The 20,069-nt window shown below is 59.6% G+C and overlaps 1 protein-coding gene across 1 annotated transcript; it reads left to right on the top strand.

The window, feature by feature from the left end:
• The first annotated feature begins 942 nt into the window (after positions 1-942).
• SYNGR3 (synaptogyrin 3) lies at positions 943-19,787 on the top strand. The gene is made up of 4 exons (XM_039731967.1): positions 943-1,087; positions 9,751-9,991; positions 15,114-15,256; positions 17,741-19,787. The coding sequence occupies exons 1-4, from the start codon at positions 989-991 to the stop codon at positions 17,951-17,953; spliced, it is 696 nt and encodes a 231-aa protein (XP_039587901.1). The 5' UTR covers positions 943-988; the 3' UTR covers positions 17,954-19,787.
• Positions 19,788-20,069: the final 282 nt, after the last annotated feature.

Raw genomic sequence — 20,069 nt, 5'->3', positions numbered from 1 at the left:
TGGTGACCCTGGGACGGTAATTCTTGGAACAGCACAGTGACCCTGGCTGCTCTGTGGTGTCCCCAGCCCTGGCACAGTGCCCGTGGCCACAGCACAGTGACCCTGGCAGTGGTAAGGTGTCCTGGCTGCTCTGTGGTGTCCCCAGCCCTGGCACAGTGCCCGTGGCCACAGCACAGTGGCACTGCTATCCACAGTGCTCACAGCTCTGCTGTGGTGGCCATGCCCACAGCTTGGTGACAGTGCCTGTCCCACTGTCACAGTGCCTGTGCCCACAGCTCGGTGACAGTGGCTGTCGGTGCCTGAAGCCCCATCCTGGTGACAGTGGCTGTCACAGTGTCACATTGCCTGTGCCCATAGCTCGGTGACAATGGCTGTCACAGTGTCACAGTACCCACAGCCCCATCCCGGTGACAGTGTCTGTCACAGTGTCACATCTCCCGTGCCCACAGCTCGGTGACAGTGCCTGTCCCGCTCTGCCCATGCCTACAGCTGGGTGACAGTGACTGTCACAGTGCCCAGAGCCCCATCCCGGTGACAGTGCCTGTCCCACTGTCACAGTGCCCGTGCCCCCATCCCAGTGCCAGTGTCACTGTCACAGTGCCCATGCCCACATCCTGGTGACACTGTCACATCTCCCGTGCCCACAGCTTGATGCCAGTGTCACTGTCACAGTGCCCGTGCCCCCATCCCGCTGCCAGTGTCTCTGTCACATCTCCCGTGTCCCCATCCCGGTGCCAGTGTCACATCTCCCGTGTCCCCATCCCGGTGCCAGTGTCACATCTCCCGTGTCCCCATCCCGGTGCCGCGGGCGCAGCTCGGTCTCGCAGCGCCGGGAGCGCGCACCTGCCCGTGCCCACCCCCCCACCCCACGGGTGGTTCCTCCCGCCGCCCGCACGCGGCGCTGCGGACGAGCCCACGAGGGAGGGGCGCGGGGGGGGCGGGCCGGCGCGGTGCGCGCGGGGCTCGGCTGGGCGCGGAGCGGGGGAAGATGGAAGGAGCGTCCTTCGGAGCGGGCCGGGCGGGGGGGGCCATCGACCCCGTGGATTTCCTCAAGCAGCCGCAGACCCTGCTCCGGGTCACCACCTGGGTAAGGCGGAGCGGCCGCGGGGCCGCGGGGCTAGGCAGCGGCGGAGCGGGGACAGCGCCCGGTGCGGGGACAGCGCCCGGTGCGGGGACAGCGCCCGGTGCGGGGACAGCGCCCGGTGCGGCGGGCAGCGCCCGGGCGATGGGCAATGCCGGGGCGATGGGCAATGCCGGGGCGATGGGCATCCGGGTGCCGGTGCATCATTCCCGGGCCGGTTCCCGGTGCCGGTGCATCGTTCCCGGTGCCGGTGCATCATTCCCGGTGGTAGTGCACCATTCCCGGTGCCGATGCATCATTCCCGGTGCCGGTGCATCGTTCCCGGTGCCGGTGCATCGTTCCCGGTGCCGGTGCACCGTTCCCGGTGCCGGTGCATCATTCCCAGTGCCGGTGCATCGTTCCCGGTGCCGGTTCCGGGCGCCGGTGCACCATTCCCGGTGCCGGTGCATCATTCCCAGTGCCGGTGCATCATTCCCGGTGCCGGTGCACCATTCCCGGTGCCGGTGCATCGTTCCCGGTGCCGGTGCCCGCTGCCCAGCCCCGCGGGCAGTGCCGGCTCCCGGAGGAGCTGCCCGGGAGATTCCCGGGAGCGGGGCCGGGATGCGCTGCCCCTCTGCCTGCGGTGCCGAGGATGGCGAGGCAGGGGACATTTTCCTGCCTGCCGCGCTCCGTGCATGCGTGTGCGGGTGGCAGAAAGCCGGCAGCGGCCCTGCCCAGCTCCCCGTGCTGCTGACAGGGTGTCGTGTTCGCTGCACGGCTCCCACGGGTGAATTCCCACCAGCGGGCTCTGCAGGGCTCAGGGGAGCCCTTGGTGCCCCGTGCCCAGGGTGCCCCTGGGGCCGTGGTGCCCCGATGCCCAGGCTAAGGACAGCCCTTAATTTGCCTCCCCCAGCCTGGCTTTTGCTGAGATCTGCAGGTGTGCAGCGCTGGGGAGGTCAGGAATGCCAGCTCTTCCCAAAAACCCGCTGCGGGAAGGATCAGCCCGGCTCTCGCCTGGCTCCAGGGCTTGGCTGGAGGCTGTGGGTGAGCCTGGGGCTTGTCCTCGCCCGTGTCACACCTGTGCTGGCCCTGTGTCACCGTGGCAGTGCCCAGCGAGGCAGGGAGCTCACCGAGCTGTGCTGGGAGGAGCAGCCAGCCCCGGCTGCCCTCCTTCCAGCAGGCACAGCCGTGCCTCCGAGGGGCTCTCCGGCCTGGGAGAGGCCCCGGCAGCAGCACATGAGCAATTCCAGCTGCAGTCACATGCTCAGGGTTCAACCACACGCTGCAGTGTGTGCCTGATGGGAGCTGCTGTCCTTCCCAGGGCGTGGAGAAGGCCCACAGCTCCAGTGCTGGGGGAAAACAGGGCCAGGGGTGGATCTGGGGCATCCAGATCCACGGATGTGGTGTGGATCTCGCTGTGGATGGGGCATTTTGGGCAGGCTTGAGGCACAGGGCAGCAGTTGTTTCCTGGAAGAAAACTTGGTTTGGATCCTCCTTGGGTGGCCATGGCAAAGTGCTGGCAGTAGGGTTTGGGTACAGTTAAATAAATCTGCCCCACTGCTGGTGAGTTCAGCCCCTCCTAAAATAAACGTGTCACCTTGCACCCAGAGGGCTCCCCAGCCTTGTGGGATGGAGGGGATTGGACACTGCTGGGAAGGAATGTAGGTACAAAATAAAAATCCCAGCTTAGGAGATATTCCTGTATCTACTCACTGGTTCATTCAGGGGTGAAGTCCCTCCTTTCCTGGCTCTGTGTTCCCAGGGAATCAGTGACAAACGAGTGCTCACAGCTACAGAAATGCATCAGCTTGACTCCAAACAAGTGCAGGGGCCACATCCCAGTGTGGACAAGCTGGGATGAGAGTGCTGCTGTCCATAAGTGTTTGTTTGCTGCATTCAGGGTTGGCCAAAGCCCCCTGAGCAAAAAGGGAGGTTTTGCTCTTTTCACTGGGCTGGGGGAGCTCCCTTTGGAGCCCTTTTCCCAGCTCCCACACTCCCGGGAGGGCCTGTCAGGGTTCATCACCGCTCCAGCCTGGGGGTCCAGAGCCCCAGTTTGGTTGTCCCAGCCCAGTTCCCTGTGTGTTGAACCAGTTCAGCACTTGTGGCTCCTGCCCAGGGTGAGCTGCAGTCACAGCATTCCCCTCCTGCTGCCGTGCCCCGTGCCTCCCTCCCAGGCCAAACCCCAGTCAGCATGGACAGACGGGCTGGGGGAGGCACCACAGGCCCTGCTGGGCTCCCTGCTGCTGTCCTGGGTGGGTGGCAGCGCTGTGGCCGTGCTGACATCTGTGCAGGAGCTCGACCCGATGCCACTCGCTGGTTGCCAGAGCACACAGAGCCTCGCCAGGCCTCCCTGCCAGCCCGGGGGATGAGCTGCCTGTGCCAGCACCGAGCAGCAGGGCGGGTGTCGGGCTGAGGTCAGGGCTGGGGTGGGTTCTTCACGTGGTTTTCCTTCCTGTGCTCGCCGGGGCCGTGGTTAACCCGAGCAGCTGGATCCCACGCACACACGGGAGCCTGCTCTGCCTGTGGGAAAGGAGGAGCTGCTCCTGGGGACAGGAGGAGCTGCCAGGGTGGGCTGCTCTGGGTGGGGGTGATGGAGAAACCCCACAGGGATCTGGGGCCAGCCCCAGGTGCCTGAGTGAGTGACTCGTGCTGATCTGGCCACTGCTGGGGCTTCCCACCACCAAAGGAAGGTCCAGTTCCCTTTTTTTGGGATTCTGTGGCTGCCTGGGGGACCTTGTGCTGCCAGACATGTGGGGGACTGGCAGGTGAATGGTGACCAACACAGAAACCCCCAAATGTCAGCCGTGCCCAAAGGGGATTCCTGGTTCTGCCTCCCCCTGAGAGAGTAATTCTGAGTATCTGAGGGGGAAAAACACCACTCCTGGCTTGGAAAGAACCATTTAGCAGTTCCTCATTCATCTCTTCCCTCTGTGTGTGATGCAGTTTGTCAGATGAAGATGTGATCGCTCTTGTGGTTTCCTTTTGAGACGTTTTTTGCACAGCCAAACAGAGCTGATATTCACAGCGGCTGCCTGCAGAACCATGAGCTCCTCTGCCTGCCACTGCCCGTGCCAGCCAGACTTTCAAGTGGCCACTCAGCTCCGCAGGGCAACTGTTCATTTAACACAGGCTTAGGTTTGGCTTTTGAAAGCAGTTTTGGAAAATTTGGTAAACTTTTTCAGCAATTCCTGTGATTTTGTGCAGAGCAGCAGCAGAAGTGCAGTGCTGGGTGTCATCAGTGCACCCTCACCCCCCAACTCACCCATCCCACTATTTCAATCCATCCCATCCCGTTATCCCATCCCGTTATCCCATCCCGTTATCCCATCCCGTTATCCCATCCCGTTATCCCATCCCGTTATCCCATCCCGTTATCCCATCCCGTTATCCCATCCCGTTATCCCATCCCGTTATCCCATCCCGTTATCCCATCCCATTATCCCATCCCATTATCCCATTATCCCATTATCCCATCCCCTCCCTCTGTGCCTCCCTGGAGCTCAGCAGAAGTGCAGGCAATGAGCTCTGGATGGCTCCTCGGGGGTTTCACTCACTGCTGAGCACTCAGGGCTCTCAGGGAGGAGCTCCAAGGCTGCTCTGGCACTCCAGGAGCCCCAGCAGTGCTCAGAGTCATTTGTATGATCTGAGCCGCCTCAGACTTTGCTCCTGACCACTTTTCAGAAGGGTCATCAGATTTCTGCCTTAATTTTCTCTTTCTGCAGGCCATGGATTAAAGGCAGGATTCAAACTTAACATTTTGGTAATGGAATTATAGGGGAGCTTTGCTGCATCTGAGCTTAAAATGGTTCTGAACTGTCATGCTCCTGTCATCTCTGGTTTCAAGCACTGCTGCTGGGCCATGTGCTCAGATTGCAGGACGAGATTAGGAGCCTTGAATGAACGCTGTGTCTCAGCCAGCATCCCTTACCACATCAGAAAAAATAATTCAGGCAGAATCAGTCATGTGCTCATCAACAGACATCCTCCCAGGCTGATCAGCCTGGTGGACGTGGCCCCACACCTATCAGAGCCAGCATCAGCCCACCCCTTTCTGTGCCAGGAACCACGCCAGGCCTTCCCTTTGTGGCCATCCTGGGATGACCTGGCAGTGCCTAAAGCTGAGCTTTGGTCTTCACAGCCCCCAGGAAATGGTGCAGGGCAGTGCTGGGAGCTGCCCTGTGGCTGACAGCTGTGAGGATAACCTGCAGAGGGGCCTGGGGGCTGAATGCCCCCGTGCCAGGAGATCTGTGCCAGGGGGTCTGTGCCAGGGGGTCCGTGCCAGGGGGGTCTGTGCCAGGGGGTCCGTGCCAGGGGGGTCTGTGCCAGCCCAGGGCTTGCAGGGGCTCAGGGGACGCTCGGTGCTCAGCAGGATTTGCCCTGTGCTAATTTGCCCTGAATTGTTTTCCTTTCCCATTTGGAGGTCCCTCCTTCCCGTGCTGGGCTGCAGCAGGGCAGGGAGCTGAGCAGGAGCAGTTTGGCTCCTGGAGGCAGTGAGGGGTCACCAAACCTGGCTCTCTGCATCCCTGGGCTGGAGCCACAGCAGAGGAAAGCAGCTCTGGGAGTTTCTCCTCATGCAGTGCATCTCCTCCTCGCTGACATTACTGGGTGTGTGACCAAAGCTGGGTTCTGCAGTCTCCTACAACCCCACACCTTCTGCTGCTGTTTTTTATAGGTCCCAAATGCAAGTGCAGCTCCTCAGCAGTGGGAACATCTCACCTTAAAATGGCTGACAGCTCTCAGCTCCTGCTCTCCTGTGCTGTTTGCTTCTTGTTTGCCTTGCCTGGCTCTGCTCAGGCTGCTGAAGCACAATTTAGAGGATGGGCTGCAGAAAGCTGAAAGCAACAGGGAGGAAAACTGTGTGTGTGCTGGGGTCCAGGCTGCTGGAGCTTCAGGAGGGAGCAGGGATCTGCAGAGCACAGCCTGGCAGGCTGGCCAGCCTGCATCCTCCAGGTGGCAAAAATGTGGTGCAGGGAGGGCACACACAGCTCCAGCTCTGTGCACACCTGAAAGGTGTCTCCATCTGGGCACAGCAGGGTCCTGCAAGGGCCTGGCGGGTCCAGCAGAATGCTGGAAGGGTTTGGGTTGGAAGGAGCCTTAAAACCCACCCAGTGCCACCCCTCTGCCATGGGCAGGGACACCTTCCACTGTCCCAGGGTGCTCTGAGCCCTGTCCAGCCTGGCCTGGGCACTGCCAGGGGTGGAACAGAAATGGATTCTCTGGACACCTTGCACCAGAGCTTCCCCACCCTCTGAGCAGAGACACTGTCCCACTGTCCTCTCCCACTGTCCTGTCCCACTGCCCTGTCCCTCTGTCCTGTCCCACTGTCCTGTCCCATTGTCCTGTCCCACTGTCCTGTCCCACTGTCCTGTCCCATTTTCCTGTCCCGCTGCCCTGTCCCACTGTCCCGTGTCCCAGCAATGCTGCCTGGCCTGCAGAGGTGTCTCCTCTTGCTCGGAAGCCAGCTTTAATCTGGAGGAGCTGTGCTGCTGGCCTTCATCAGCAGGAGAGGCCCCAGTTGCTGCCTGGCGTGGTGGAACCCAGCCCCCTTAGCACCAGCAGCCCCTCCATGTCCCCGTGGGTCTGGGGGCTGCTGGCCTTGCTGTGCTGCCCCAGGGTGGGACTGAGGCTCCTCTGGGCGCTGAGGTGCAGCTCTGAATGGAAAGGATGGCAGAGGAGAGCTTTCCTCCTTCCCATTCCCCTGCAGCCACGGGCAGGGCAGCACTCGTGGGCTGCTGGGGCTGCTGGGGCTGATGGGGCTGCTGGGGCTGATGGGGCTGATGGAGCTGCTGGGGCTGCTGGGGCTCTGGAGCTCATGAGAGCTGCTGGGGCTCTGGAGCTGATGGAGCTGATGGAGCTGCTGGGGCTGCTGGGGCTGCTGGGTCTGCTGGATTTGGGGCTCCCAGCACTCAGAAACCCCCACACCAGGAGCCCCCGAGCTGCCAGCACATCCCCATGGCAGCTTTGGCAGGATGCAAGGATGGAAAATGCAATTTCCCACTGGGGTGGCTGGGGATAATCCATTTTCTTGCTGTGCCTTGCACTGGTTCAGCCAGGAAAAGCAGAATTTGTTGGTGGTGGTGTTGGGTTGTTCAGCTGGAAAATGGAGTGTCCTGTGAAGCTCCTGTGCAGATCCTCTGAGATGCTGCTCAGGCCCACCAAACCTCGCTCACGGTGGAAAATCTGACCTTGTGCTTTCCCTTTCAAGTCTCTGATGAGCTGGTCAGGGCTTTGAGCTGCTGTGGTTTGTGAAGGTGCAGGGGAAAATGCACTTGTTCTGTGGGAACTTCAAAAAAAACACAGGGGGTTTATTTCCCTGCCCACGTTTATTTCATCTACCCACGTTTTCCTAAAATAAAAGCACTTTTTCATCTATACTTAGAAAAACAACACCAAATTTATTCTCATTAAAGTGTTTCACCAGCACCAGTAGGTTTTTTTAGGAAAAACCATAACATTACAATCCTGGGGTGAGGGAGAGGTAACCCTTGGAAAAGCACATTTTGACAGGAATATTCCAGGCAGTGCTGATGTTTTGAGCTCATCTATCAAATGTGTGCTCTTGGAATTTGTTGCTCCTTTGGCCTCCCAAGGAAAAGCTGCATGTCCTGTGCTTTGTACACTGAAATTGGTTGTGGGGCTCTCATGGCTTGAGCCACTTGTGTTGTCTGGCAGCAGGAAGGATGCTCTGCTTTCCAAAATCCTTTGGAACTGGAAGTTTAGCAATAAAACATCCTTTTTTAAAATCAAACCATGAACACTGGCAGCCCCAGGTGTGCAAAGCTGGTGCAGGAACCCCACGCCTGTGCTGGGACCTCCTGACTTGTGTTTGTGGGAGCTCTCCCTCCCCAGCAGAGCCCTGGGCTGCAGCAGGCTCCCCGAGCTCGGAGCTGATCCTGGGGGGACTGGGTGAACTTCTCACAGAGGCTGAGCACAAGTTTGCTGGCCTGCCAGAGAAGTAATCGTGTGGAATCAGAGGTCCTCAATTATTCATGCTTTCCAGAATCACATTACTTCTTCCCAGGGCCTGTTTCATAAATGCTGCTGCTATTTCTGATGGTAAATAACAATTTTGCATTATTTATGAGCAGATTTTTACAACTGCTGATGTTACAGCTGCTGCCAAAGCTCTGGGAAAAAAGATTGGAGCTGTTTGTTGTTGTTTCTGCCTTACACACGGCCCCGCCCGTGTGAGCGTGGGGATGGGGAGGATGAGGATGGTGGGGATGGTGGGGATGATGAGGATGGTGATGGGGATGGGGAGGATGGGGATGGTGGTGATGACCACTATGGAGATGGTGATGAGGATGGTGGTGATGATGATGATGGAGATGATGGTGGTGATGATGATGATGATGATGAGAATGGTGATGATAAGGATAATGATGATGGTGAGGATGATGATCATGGTGATGAGGATGAGGGATGGTGATGGGGAGGATGGGGATGGTGGGGATGGGGAGGATGGGGATGGTGGTGATGATGATGATGGAGATGATGGTGGTGATGATGATGATGATGATGAGAATGGTGATGATAAGGATAATGATGATGGTGAGGATGATGATCATGGTGATGAGGATGATCCAGGGAGGAATCCAGAGCAGGATCCAGGGAGGATCCAGGGAAGATCCAGGGAGGATCCAGGGAGGATCCAGGGAGGATCCAGAGCAGGATCCAGGGAGGATCCAGGGAGGATCCAGGGCAGGATCCAGGGAGGATCCAGGGCGGGTTGTGCTGCTCCTGCAGCCTCCCCTCCTGCCTTTGGGAGATAAGAGAATTCCTGGGGCATGCAGGGGGATGGTGTCACCTGGGGCAGCAGCTGCCATCGGCTCCTTCCCCAGATGTGGCAGGGGCATGACAGAGATGTGACAGAGATGTGACAGGGATGTGACAGGGGTGTGACAGGGGTATGACAGGGGTGTGGCAGGGGTGTGACAGAGATGTGACAGGGATGTGACAGGGGTGTGACAGGGGTGTGGCAGGGGTGTGACACCTGCCGTGCCAGCACGGCCACCTGGGCAGCCCCAGCAGCCCCCATCCTTCTGTCCCTCCTGGCCCCAAGCAGGTCACTGGTAATGTATGCAGCAGCTGCACCTTTCAGCCCCTGCTGAAAAATCACCCTGCAGCTACACTTGCCGTGCCAGCATGGCCACCTGGGCAGCCCCAGCAGCCCCCATCCTTCTGTCCCTCCTGGCCCCAAGCAGGTCACTGGTAATGTATGCAGCAGCTGCACCTTTCAGCCCCTGCTGAAAAATCACCCTGCAGCTCCCAGGGCAGGCAGTGCCCCTGTGCCACCTCCCCACACATGTCCCCTGTCCCCTCCAGCAGCCAGCCAGCCCTTCCCAGGCTCAGCTGCTCAGCTGTCCCCTGTCCCTGGGGACTCCAGGGGCTTTGTGGGGCCCAGCCTGGCAGCAGAGAGCAGCCCAGCTCCACAGGGACCTGCCCCACCTGGGGATTTTCCCCTTCCCAGCATGTCTGGAGAAGCAGGTCCTCACCCTGCTCTGCACAGCGGGCGCTGGAAGGCAGGAGCAGCAGGAACACCCAGGTGCAGCCTGGGGCCACCAACCAGAGCAGAGCCAGGAGGTGTGTGACAAACGCCGCGTTGCCATGGAGCACAGGAGGTTGGGGATTGCTGGCAAGCAGAGCTCAGTGCCACAGCAGCGAGCTGTGCTCTCTGCTTGCTCCTGCAGATCTTCTCCATCGTGGTGTTCGGCTCCATCGTCAACGAGTGCTACGTGAACAAGGACAGCCACGACCCCGAGCTGCTCTGCATCTTCAACGAGAATGAGAGTGCCTGCAGCTACGGCATCGCCGTGGGCCTCATCGCCTTCTTCGGCTGCATCTTCTTCTTCGTGGTGGACCTGTACTTCCAGCAGATCAGCAGCGTCAAGGACCGCAAACGCGCCGTGCTGCTGGACCTGGGCTTCTCAGGTACCCTGCTCTGCTTTGGTCTGCTTGGCTCTGCTTGGCTCTGCCCTGCCCAGCCCTGCTCCCTCTGCCCTGCCCAGCCCTGCTCTCCCTCCCTGGGCTCTTTGCTGGGCTCTGCTCCTCCTCTCTGGAGCCTTCCCCGCTCCTCCCGTGGCCTGACACTGCTCGTGTGCCTTGGCTGGGGACAGTGGGGTGGCAGGGCAGCTGTGCCCTGCAGCCGTGGCTCGGGGGCACTCAGGGGGGCTGGGGACAGTGGCGTGTCCTCACTCTGGAGGTGTTCACTGAGCTGGTTTGGTCACCCGCAGGGGTGAGCCTTGGTGGTCACGTCTCAGAGCCCAGCAGGGTTGTGCCTGCCCACACCTCCTGCTCTGGCTCACAGAGAGCAAAGGTGGTTTCAGCAGCTGCCTCGGCTCTGGTTTCACTTCGTGCACGGGTTTGGGGCACAGCAGGAGCAGCTCTGTGCAGCTGGCACTGCCCTGGGACCTGCTGTGCCCTGGAGCTGAGCTCAGCCCTGCAGGCAGAGCAGGCAGGGTGCTCTGGGCTGGGGGGAACGGGCTCTGCCCTCCCTGGCAGCTGCTGCCCTGCACTCCCAGCTCTGCTCACAGCCTGATTTATCCAGCACGAGCCTTGCTGATTGCTCTCTGTCCCAAATGAAGGCATCCATCATCCCCTCCCTGCCTTGCCTGTTGTTCAGGCTGTTCTCTCCTTGCTGCAAAGCTCATTTCCGTGGTGCTGGAGCATCCAGCCCTCGTTAGATAAAATTTACAGCCTGTTCCGTGGGGCTTGGTGCCTGAAATCCTTGGATTCCAGCAGGAGGGGGACACCCCATCCACCCTGTGGCTGCTGCTGAGTGTCACAGAGCCAGGCTGGGCTCCTCCTGCCCCCTGGCAGCCTCAGGGGAGCTGGCACTGCTCCCAAACCCTGCCTCCTTTCTCTTTGTCCCTGCTGTGGATCCGCTGAGAGGGGAAATGACAGAACCCTGGGATCCTGGGGTGGTTTTTGGAAGGGACATTGAAGCCCATTCAGCTCCACCTTCCGCTAGGCCAGGCTGCTCCAAACCCAGTTAAACTCTTCCAGGGACCCAGGGGCAGCCCCAGCCCCTCTGGGCATCCTGTGCCAGGGCCTGTTCCACCCTGAAGAACTTCATGGAACGATGTGGGCAGTAGCTGGATGGTGACTCTGGGGCACAGCCGGTATTCAGGGCTGCCCTGACAGCAGCACTTACAGCCCTCTCTTCCAGCTGCTCCCAGGGACAGGTGAGGCCAGCTGTGACCAGGGTGCTGGCACATCCTCCCGGGTGGTGACACATCCTCCCGGGTGGTGGCACATCCTCCCGGGTGGTGGCACATCCTCCCGGGTGCTGGCACTGCTGTCTGCAGCCCCTGCACGATCCTGATCTCCCGGCTCTCCTCCCCAGTGCTGGAGCTGCTGCCAGGGCTGGGGCTGGCACAGCCTCACCCTCCACTGCCAGCCCAGCCCTCCGGGGTGTTTTAAACCCCTGTCACCCCTCCAGGCACCCCCCCCTACCCTGGCTGCTGTTCTGGGGGTGCTGGCAGTGCCCACCCCTTCTGCTGCGCTGGCAGTGCCACCCGCCCTGGCCCTGGCACTGGGGCAATGCTGCTGCTCCCAGAGCTGCTCTGGAGGGGAGAGGCTTCTCCCTGGAGGCACCAGAGACTGCCCAGAGCTCCTCTGGAAAAGGGAGAGGCTTCTCCCTGGAGCACAGAGCTCCTGGAGGCAGCAGAGACTGCCCAGAGCTGCCCAGAGCTGCCCAGGTTTCTCCATGGAACAGAGCACTCCTGGAAGAAGCAGAGACTGCCCAGAGCTCCTCTGGAAAAGGGAGAGGCTTCTCCCTGGAGGCACCAGGGGCTGCCCAGAGCTGCCCAGGTTTCTTCCTGGAGCACAGAGCTCCTGAGGACAGCTGTGCCTCCAAGAGCTGCCCTCTGGAACAGAGCAATCCTGAGGGCAGCAGTGGCTGCCCAGAGCTGCTCTGGAAGGGAAAGGTTTCTCCCTGGAGCCCAGCACTCCTGGAGGCAGCAGAGACTGCCCAGAGCTCCTCTGGAAAAGCGAGAGGCTTCTCCCTGGATCCCAGCACTCCTGAGGACAGCCGTGCTGCCCAGAGCTGCCCAGGTTTCTCCCTGGAGCCCAGCACTCCTGAGGACAGGAGTGCTGCCCATGCTGCCCAGAGCTGCTCTGGAAGGGAAAGGTTTCTCCCAGGAACACGGCACTCCTGAAGGCAGCAAAGGCTGCCCAGAGCTGCCCAGAGCTGCCCAGGTTTCTCCCTGGAGCCCAGCACTCCTGACGACAGCCGTGGTGCCCAGAGCTGCCCAGAGCTGCCCAGTTTCTCCCTGGGTCCCAGCTCTCCTGAGGACAGCCGTGCTGCCCGGCGCTGCCCAGAGCTGCCCAGTTTCTCCCTGGAGCCCAGCCCAGCCGTGCTGCCCGGCGCTGCAGGTGCTGCTGGCTGCAGGATGGGGAGGTGGGTGCTGCAGAGCGCTCTGGCAGCTGCAGTACCCAGCGCAGCCGTGCTGCCTCCGGGCTCTGCGTGATGTCATTTTAACCCCTGGCAGCCCGCGGTGCCACCCCCGGGGCTGGGGTGGCACTGGGGACAGAGCGGGCAGGGGAGCAGTGGCAGCGTGTGCCAGGGAGGATGAGCTGTGCTGGGTCCAGTGTCACAGGCAGGAGCAACTTCCCTCCACAAACCAGTGCCAGCCCAGGGTCCCTTGTGCCATCCCTGTGTCCCTTGTTCCACTCTCATATCCCCAGCCCCGTGTCCCTTGTGCCAGTCCCATGTCCCCAGCCCTGTGTCCCCTATGCCATCCCTGTGTCCCTTGTGCCATCCCTGTGTCCCCTGTGCCAGCCCTGTGTCCCCTGTGCCAGCCCTGTGTCCCCTGTGCCATCCCTGTGTCCCCTGTGCCAGCCCTGTGTCCCCTGTGCCAGCCCTGTGTCCCCAGCCTTGTCCCTGCTGCTCCCACGGTGTGAATCAAACCTTTGGGAGCTGCTCTTGTTTCACCTCTGGGTTTTTGGCTCCCACAGTCCCCCCGTGTGATCTGAGCAGTGGCTCAGGTCCAAACGTGGGCGCTGGAGCTGCTTCCCCTCCCAGGGAAGAGCTGCTGGGAGAGCCCCTGGTGACAGCAGGGCAGCAGAAACGTCCCCGCGTTAAAGGGTGACCTTTAAGGAGTAAAGCCCAGGAAATCTCTGCCCTTTAGTGCTGGCAACAAGCCACTGTCCTGAAGGGAAGTGAGAATGCTTATGCAGAGATCTGGGTGGGTTTGGTGACAGGATTGGCTGTGTTTGGTGGAGTGTTTGTCATTTGGGAAGGGAAACCTGGCTGATCCTTCCTGTGAAGGAAGGGTTCCTTCCACGGCCAGGCTGCTGCTTGGGGATTCCCAGGCCATGCAGGAGACAAGGAACGTGTCTTAAACTGCAATGAGGAGCAAATTCTGAACTAAAGAAAGGCGAAAATTCTGAATTAAAGCCTTGAGCCCTGCTCCTCCAGCACTCGGTGTGGATGCTCCATTTTGTATCGTGTTTAGGGAAAACTGGCAGGATAAATGTGAATAAAAGGGAATAAAGGAAGGTTCTGCTGTCCCTGCAGTCAGACGGGGACAGCAGCCTGGTGCTCATCCTGATGTGCTGATGATTTTTGCTCAGCATTCCCAACATCCACCCAGAATCCCAGACATCAGGAGTGATGGAGACCCTGACAGCAGCACCATGGGAGGCTCCAGGTGGTGCAGCTCCTGTTCCCAGAGCTGGAAAACGCCCCTGCTGCTGGCCCCGTGTGCTCCTGGCTGTTCCTTGCTGTGCCCTGGGCTGCCTGGCACTGGGCAGGGCTGGTGGCTGGGGGTGGAATTAGAGCAGCTGCAGCCCTTTCTTGCTCAGCCAGCGTTGCTTCCAGGCAGGAATAATCAAATAATCACCAGAGTGTTTCTGCTCAGCTCCACAGCCCAGGGGGATTCTCTGCAGGGATGAGCAGAGCTCTCACGTGTCGTGGAATCACGGAATTGCGGCAATGCTTTGGGTTGGGAGGGGCATTAAAACCATCCCATCCCACCCCTGCCGTGGCAGGGACACCTCCCACTGTCCCAGGCTGCTCCAACCCTGTCCAGCCTGGCCTGGGCACTGCCAGGGACCCAGGGGCAGCCCCAGCTGCTCTGAGCCTCCCCACACTCGCAGGGAGGAATTTCTCCTCCATGTCCAATATAAATCCACCCTCCTTCAGCCTGAGGCCATTTGCCCTGTCCTGTTTCTCAGTGCCCTGTGAAAAGTGCCTCTCCACCACGTCCAGGGAGGCTGTGCTGTCCCTGGGGCTCGTTGAGGTCAGGCTGAGGCTGAACTGAACTGCAGGCAGGGGATTTGCTGAGATGTCCCCACAGCTTCCCTCCATCCCTGGTTTTGTGTTCCAAAAGCTCCTTTTGGGCCAGGCTCCCAAAATTCCTGTTCCTGTTGGAAGCCTTGGTGGATTGTGCAGCAGGAAGGGAGAGGTGCTGGCCAGGGGCAGCAGTGACCAGCTCTGTTCCTGTGGCACTCCTGAATGAATTTGAGATGGGACCTCTGAGTTGCTTTAGATTATTTGATTTATTTTTCTTATCTTCTGCATAGACAGGAAGAGTGAGTTCAGCTCACATCTTCAGTGCATGGCTCAGAAGGTCACAAGACCTCTAGTTACAAGACCTTTTAAGGATTTATTGACCAATAAAACACTTCCAACAAGGATATTTATGCTTTTGACACAGTCCTTAAATATTTTGTTTTATAGACTCATGCTACAGTGTCAGCTTTCTTAGCCAATCAAGTTGACACACAGACTTACAGTACTACACTTTAAAACTCTAAACTTTCTTCTGCTTAGCTTAACTTTAAAACTCTAAACTTTCTTCTGCTTAGCTTAACTTTAAAACTCTAAACTTTCTTCTGCTTAGCTTAACTTTAAAACTCTAAACTTTCTTCTGCTTAGCTTAACATGCCTCTGCTTTAAACCATAAATCCACATTCCCACTTCCAGCACCTGAGCTTGGGAGCCTTTTCCAAGGTCTCAGATCAAACCTTGGGTTTAATGCCAACCTTTGGCTCACAGCCCCAGAGCTCTGAGAGCTCCCTGCATTTGGGATCCCGTGTTCCCCTGCAGGTTTCCTGGCCTTCCTGTGGTTTGTGGCCTTCTGCTTCCTGGCAAACCAGTGGCAGAGGACGACGCTGACCCGCGGCTTCTCGCAGGGCGCCGACGCGGCGCGGGCAGCCATCACCTTCTCCTTCTTCTCCATCATCATCTGGGTGAGGCAGCCGGGCGGAGGGGGCACAGCAGGAACGAAACCTGCCCCGGGTGCTGGGGAGCTGCCTTTGCAGAAGTGAATGCTGCTGCTGGTGGCGAGGGGCAGCGCTGGGGAAGCTGCGGGCTCCCCTCGTGTGGTTTCTCACCAGGGAAGGCTCAGCTCAGTCTGCTCTGCCTGGGGAATTCCAGGCTTCCCTTTCTCCCGAGGCTGGGGGGTTTTGTTCCTGTTGAAAACGTGCTGCCAGCCACGAGCTGCCCTGGTTTCAGGGCCTCCTTGGAGTGCCCAGGAGCAGATCTCTGCACTGAGCAGCTTCGTGGGGTGGCTGGGGGACTTTGGGAGCTCTCAGGCTCACAGCTCCTCCTGGGGCACACCAGACTGGCCTCGCTGCTGTCCACCTGGGGAAGGGGCTTAGAAACCCCCCTTGACCCCACTTTTGGCTCCACCTGGGCAGAGGGGCTGCAGCCAGGGCTGTGTGAAGCCCTGGGGCTCTCCTGGAGGGCTGGGGGGCTGTGCCACGCGGGGCTCCCACCCCAGAGCTGTGTGGGGAGAGGCAGGGATGGCTCTGGGTGACCCCCAGCCTCCCCTGGGCACAGAGCCCCGGGATGTGCCCCAGTTCCATGTGGCCTCCAGAGAACTGGGAGTGCCAGGCTTCCCAGCAGCGCTGCAGCCTCGCTCCAGTTCTCCCCCAGTTTCACTGCTCTGTGATTATCCCCATAAATCTCCTTTAATCCCAGCTCTTCCCCATCCCTCCCAGCTGGGGGGATGTTCCCCATCCCATCAGCATCTGCTGCCAGCCCGGGAGGGCCGTGGGGACACCGCTGTCACCCTGTGCCACCCCGAGGATGGCCGCGGTGGCTGGGAAGCCATTCCCGGCCTCCACAGGCGTTTCCCAGCCTCCTCAGAACTCACTTACAAACTAATTGAATTGTTAATGAAGCCTCCTTACAGGCGTTTCCCAGCCTCCTCAGAACGTTGCTTACAAACTAATTGAATTGTTAATGAAGCCTCCTGGAAGGAGAGCGAGCGGGGCCCTCCCGGCTCTGCCGCCCACATTTCCCACCCTCAGCAGCCTCAGTTCCAGCAGCCTGGCAGAGGGTGAAGGAGTCTCGGCACAACTGACCCATTTTCCTGGGCTGCCTCTGGGCAGCTCCCCTCCCCACAGCAGATGTGTTTATTTGGGCCAGCAGTGCCAGATGGGCACGGCCAGGGCCCCCAGCCCGGGTGGGGCTCTGGGGGTCACCCTGCCCCTCAGAAATGGCCTCTGCAGGGTTCACTGGGGTTTGGGGCTGGGCTGGCTCGTGGGTACGGCCTGGGGGTGCTGCCGTGGGCTCGGTGCTTTGCAGGGAAGGGGACATGTGGGGTGCTGGGGGGTTTCAAGGGCCTGGGGGTTTGGGGAACTCTGAGAGGACATGGGGTAATGGGGAATGTGTGATGCTGGTGAGACACAAGAAGCTGGAGGGACATGGAGTCCTGGGGGTTTGGGGGACCCTGAAAGGACATGGGGTCCTGGTGGGGTTTGAGATCCTGGGGTTTTGGGGGATCCTTGGAGGACATGGGGTCCTGGGGGAATGTGAGGTCCTGGGTGTTTGGGGGACCCTGGGAGGACAGGGGGTCCTGATGGGATTTGAGGTCCTGGGGTTTTGGGGGGTCCTTGAAGGACATGGGGAATGTGTGATGCTGGTGAGACACAGAATGCTGGGAGGACACGGGGTCCTGGGGGTTTGGGGGATCCTTGGAAGACATGAGGTAATGGGGGAATGTGTGATGCTGGTGAGAGACAGGATGCTGGAGGAACACGAGGGATTGGGGGACACTGGGAGGACAGGGTGTCCTGGTGGGATTTGAGGTCCTGGGGATTTGGGGGACCCTGGGAGGACATGGGGTCCTGGTGGGATTCAAGGTCCTGAGACTTTGGGGGGTCCTTGGAGGACATGGGGAATGTGTGGTCTTGGTGAGACACAGGATACTGGGGGGACACGGGGTCCTGGGGGTTTGGGGGATCCTTGGAGGAGATGAGGTCCTGGTGGGATTCAAGGTCCTGGGACTTTGGGGGCACCCTGGGAGGACATGGGGAATGTGTGATGCTGGTGAGACAGAGGATGCTGGGGGGACACGGGGTCCTGGGGGTTTGGGGGATCCTTGGAGGAGATGAGGTCCTGGTGGGATTCCAGGTCCTGGGGCTTTGCAGGGTCCTTGGAGGGCATGGGGAATGTGTGATGCTGGTGAGACAGAGGATGCTGGGGGGACACGGGGTCCTGGGGGTTTGGGGGATCCTTGGAGGAGATGAGGTCCTGGTGGGATTCAAGGTCCTGGGGCTTTGGAGGGTCCTTGGAGGACATGGGGAATGTGTGATGCTGGTGAGACAGAGGATGCTGGGGGGACACGGGGTCCTGGGGGTCCTGGGGGTCCGGGGCGGTTCCGGGGTGCCGTGGGGCGGCAGCCGTGCCCGCTGTGACGCTGTCCCCTCTGTGGCTCGCTGTCGCAGGTGGTGCTGGCGCTGCGGGCGCTGCAGCGGTACCGCCTGGGCACGGACATGTCCCTGTTCGCCACCGAGCAGCTCGGCACCGACCCCAGCGCGCCCTACCCCGGCTACCCCGGCGGCAGCAGCGGCGTGGAGAGCACGGAGACCTACCAGAGCCCCCCGTTCACCGAGACCTTAGAGCCCAACCCCAAAGGTTACCAAGTGCCAGCGTACTGAGAGGCTGCGGCGGTGCCACCCCCGCCCTGTCCCCGCTGTCTCCAGCCCCGACCCCTCAGTCAGTGCCGGGTCCCTTTATTAGCTCGTTGTGCAGTGAATTCTGTACAGTGGTATTGGTTCTTGTCTTACCTGTCCCCGGGTTTCTAAAAGCAGTGTTCCCTCTAAGCCAGCAGGAAGGAAGGTTGGTGCCGCATCACCTACAGGTGGGGAGGAGGAGGAGGAGGAGGAGGAGGAGGAGGAGATGCCCCCTCCGAGCTCTGCTGGGAGAGCCCAGGACGCCTTTTCCTCCTAGCAAACAGCAGCTGAGGAGTTCTTATCTCGTTCTTCCAGAGCTAACACAGAATCCACCGAGGGTGGGTGGGCAGTGGGGAGAGCTGGCCCTGGCTGCTCCCACTGCAGGTTCCAGGAAAGTGCCAAATTCACAGGGAAATCAGTGGGGTCTGTGTTGTTTTCCTTTGTATATACTTGCTGTACAAAACAAACATCCAAACAGGTGTTTCCAAACTTGGTTTAGAGGCTCAGGGGGCACAGCAGGCCGGGGTTGGGGTCAGTATCCAGAGTGCTTCTATGCTTCAGCGGGTTCTGGTTGAGGATTTAAAAAGTTGCTGTTTGAAATGGAAACCAGCAGGAGCTGGTTGCTAACTGGGAATAGCCTGAGATCAGTGGGGATGTGTCACTTTGTGGTTCTGTTTCCTCGTGGGGAGTGGGAAATGTGTAAATTCCTAAGGAATTTTTGGCTGGCAGCGCTGACACGTCCTCACCCTGGGGAGGTGAGGGCCGAGGTGAGGGCTCAGACTCGACATCCAAGGCCATTAGGAGCAATACTGCACTTGTGTTTTTATCCTGGGAGCAGCCTCCGTCTGTCAGCTGCAGCAGAACCCGGGTGGGGACGCGTGTGCCACCCTGCAGCCTCCAGGAATGAGGGATTCAGGCAGGGAGCTGGGAAGGTCCACAGGCCACCGGAGTGTGGGGTCACACCCGAGTTGGGAGCTGGTGTGGGAAGGGTCAGTGAAAAGCACCCGGGAAGGAGGCTCAGGCTGGGCTTCAGCTGCACGGAACAGAGGAAAGGACAGAATGTAAAACCCAGCAGGTCCCTGCCAGCCTGCCAGCCTTCCCTGCCCGTGTGGCAGCTGGTCCAGGCTGTGGCACCGAGGGTGGCACTGAGGGCTGAGCAGAAACTGGAGTTCCCAGCCCTGGGTGGCAGCTCCATCCCTGGAGGCTCCAGTGCCTTGTGGCCCCGTGAGGAGCAATAGCCACCACCTGTCCCCTCCCTGTCACAGGCCCTGGTCGCCCTGGCCACAGCTCATCCTGCTGCAGATCAGTGTGCTAATTAACGAGCAGCAGAGAAATGCACTAACGAAGCAGCCGATATCCCCAGGTCACTGCCAGAGCGTTCCTTGCCTTGGCTCCAGGTCCTGGCTGTGCCCAGCCCCTCACAGGGGCCTGACCACGGCCCAGTGCAGGGTCAGCCTCAAGGGATTCCGGGATCTTGGTGGTTTTGTGGAGTCGGTTTTGCTGGGAAAGAAAAAAAAAACCCCGAGGATTTTAATACAGGGTAGGGTGGAACTGTAGCAATATTTTCCTTAGAGGGAACACTGAAACTTTAGCAGCACAAACAGTACTTGTGTTAATATTTTAGCGAAATTATAATCAATTTAAATGTTTAAATTGATTGTACGTGAGATAATGTTCGTTGGGTACAGTGTATTTTTTCTAACTATAATATAACTGTTCCAGAGTTTCCGTGTAACCGTGAAGAGCTAAAGCTGTGTCTGCCTGTGGGACACGTCCTGCCCCGCGTGCCCCCGCTCAATATTACACGCTCTGAATGTCCCCCCAGGCCTGCATTGCCTTTCTTTGCCCCCACACGCACATCCCACCACGCCCTGACCTTGGGGCAGCAGCAGGGACACAGGGACGACACCAGCACAGCTCCTGGTGCTTCCCAGTTTCCTTTTCCTTGCTGCTGTGCTGGGCAGGGAGCAGGAGCAGGGCTGGGTGCCCCAGGGGCTCCCTGGCAGCACAGGAGATGCTCCTTGATGAAGGCAGAGCTGGGAGTAATTAACCTGTCCAGCCTCATCACTCAGCAGCGCCTGGAGGGAGGCGAGCCCTGATC

The sequence above is a fragment of the Passer montanus genome, unplaced genomic scaffold (assembly GCF_014805655.1).
Source record: "Passer montanus isolate IOZ18808 unplaced genomic scaffold, ASM1480565v1 scaffold8, whole genome shotgun sequence".
Classification (NCBI taxonomy): Eukaryota; Metazoa; Chordata; class Aves; order Passeriformes; family Passeridae; genus Passer; species Passer montanus.
Note: the sequence above shows the minus strand (reverse complement) of the source record. Positions and strands in the feature narration are given on the sequence as shown.

What these genes read in the sequence shown, in the direction of transcription:
- SYNGR3 (XM_039731967.1), top strand. Translation starts at nt 989, where the DNA reads ATGGAAGGAGCGTCCTTCGGAGCGGGCCGGGCGGGGGGGGCCATCGAC. An exon ending in TGCTCCGGGTCACCACCTGG is followed by an intron (nt 1,088 to 9,750) that starts GTAAGGCGGAGC and finishes TTGCTCCTGCAG; the next exon opens with ATCTTCTCCATCGTGGTGTT. An exon ending in TCTTCTCCATCATCATCTGG is followed by an intron (nt 15,257 to 17,740) that starts GTGAGGCAGCCG and finishes TCGCTGTCGCAG; the next exon opens with GTGGTGCTGGCGCTGCGGGC.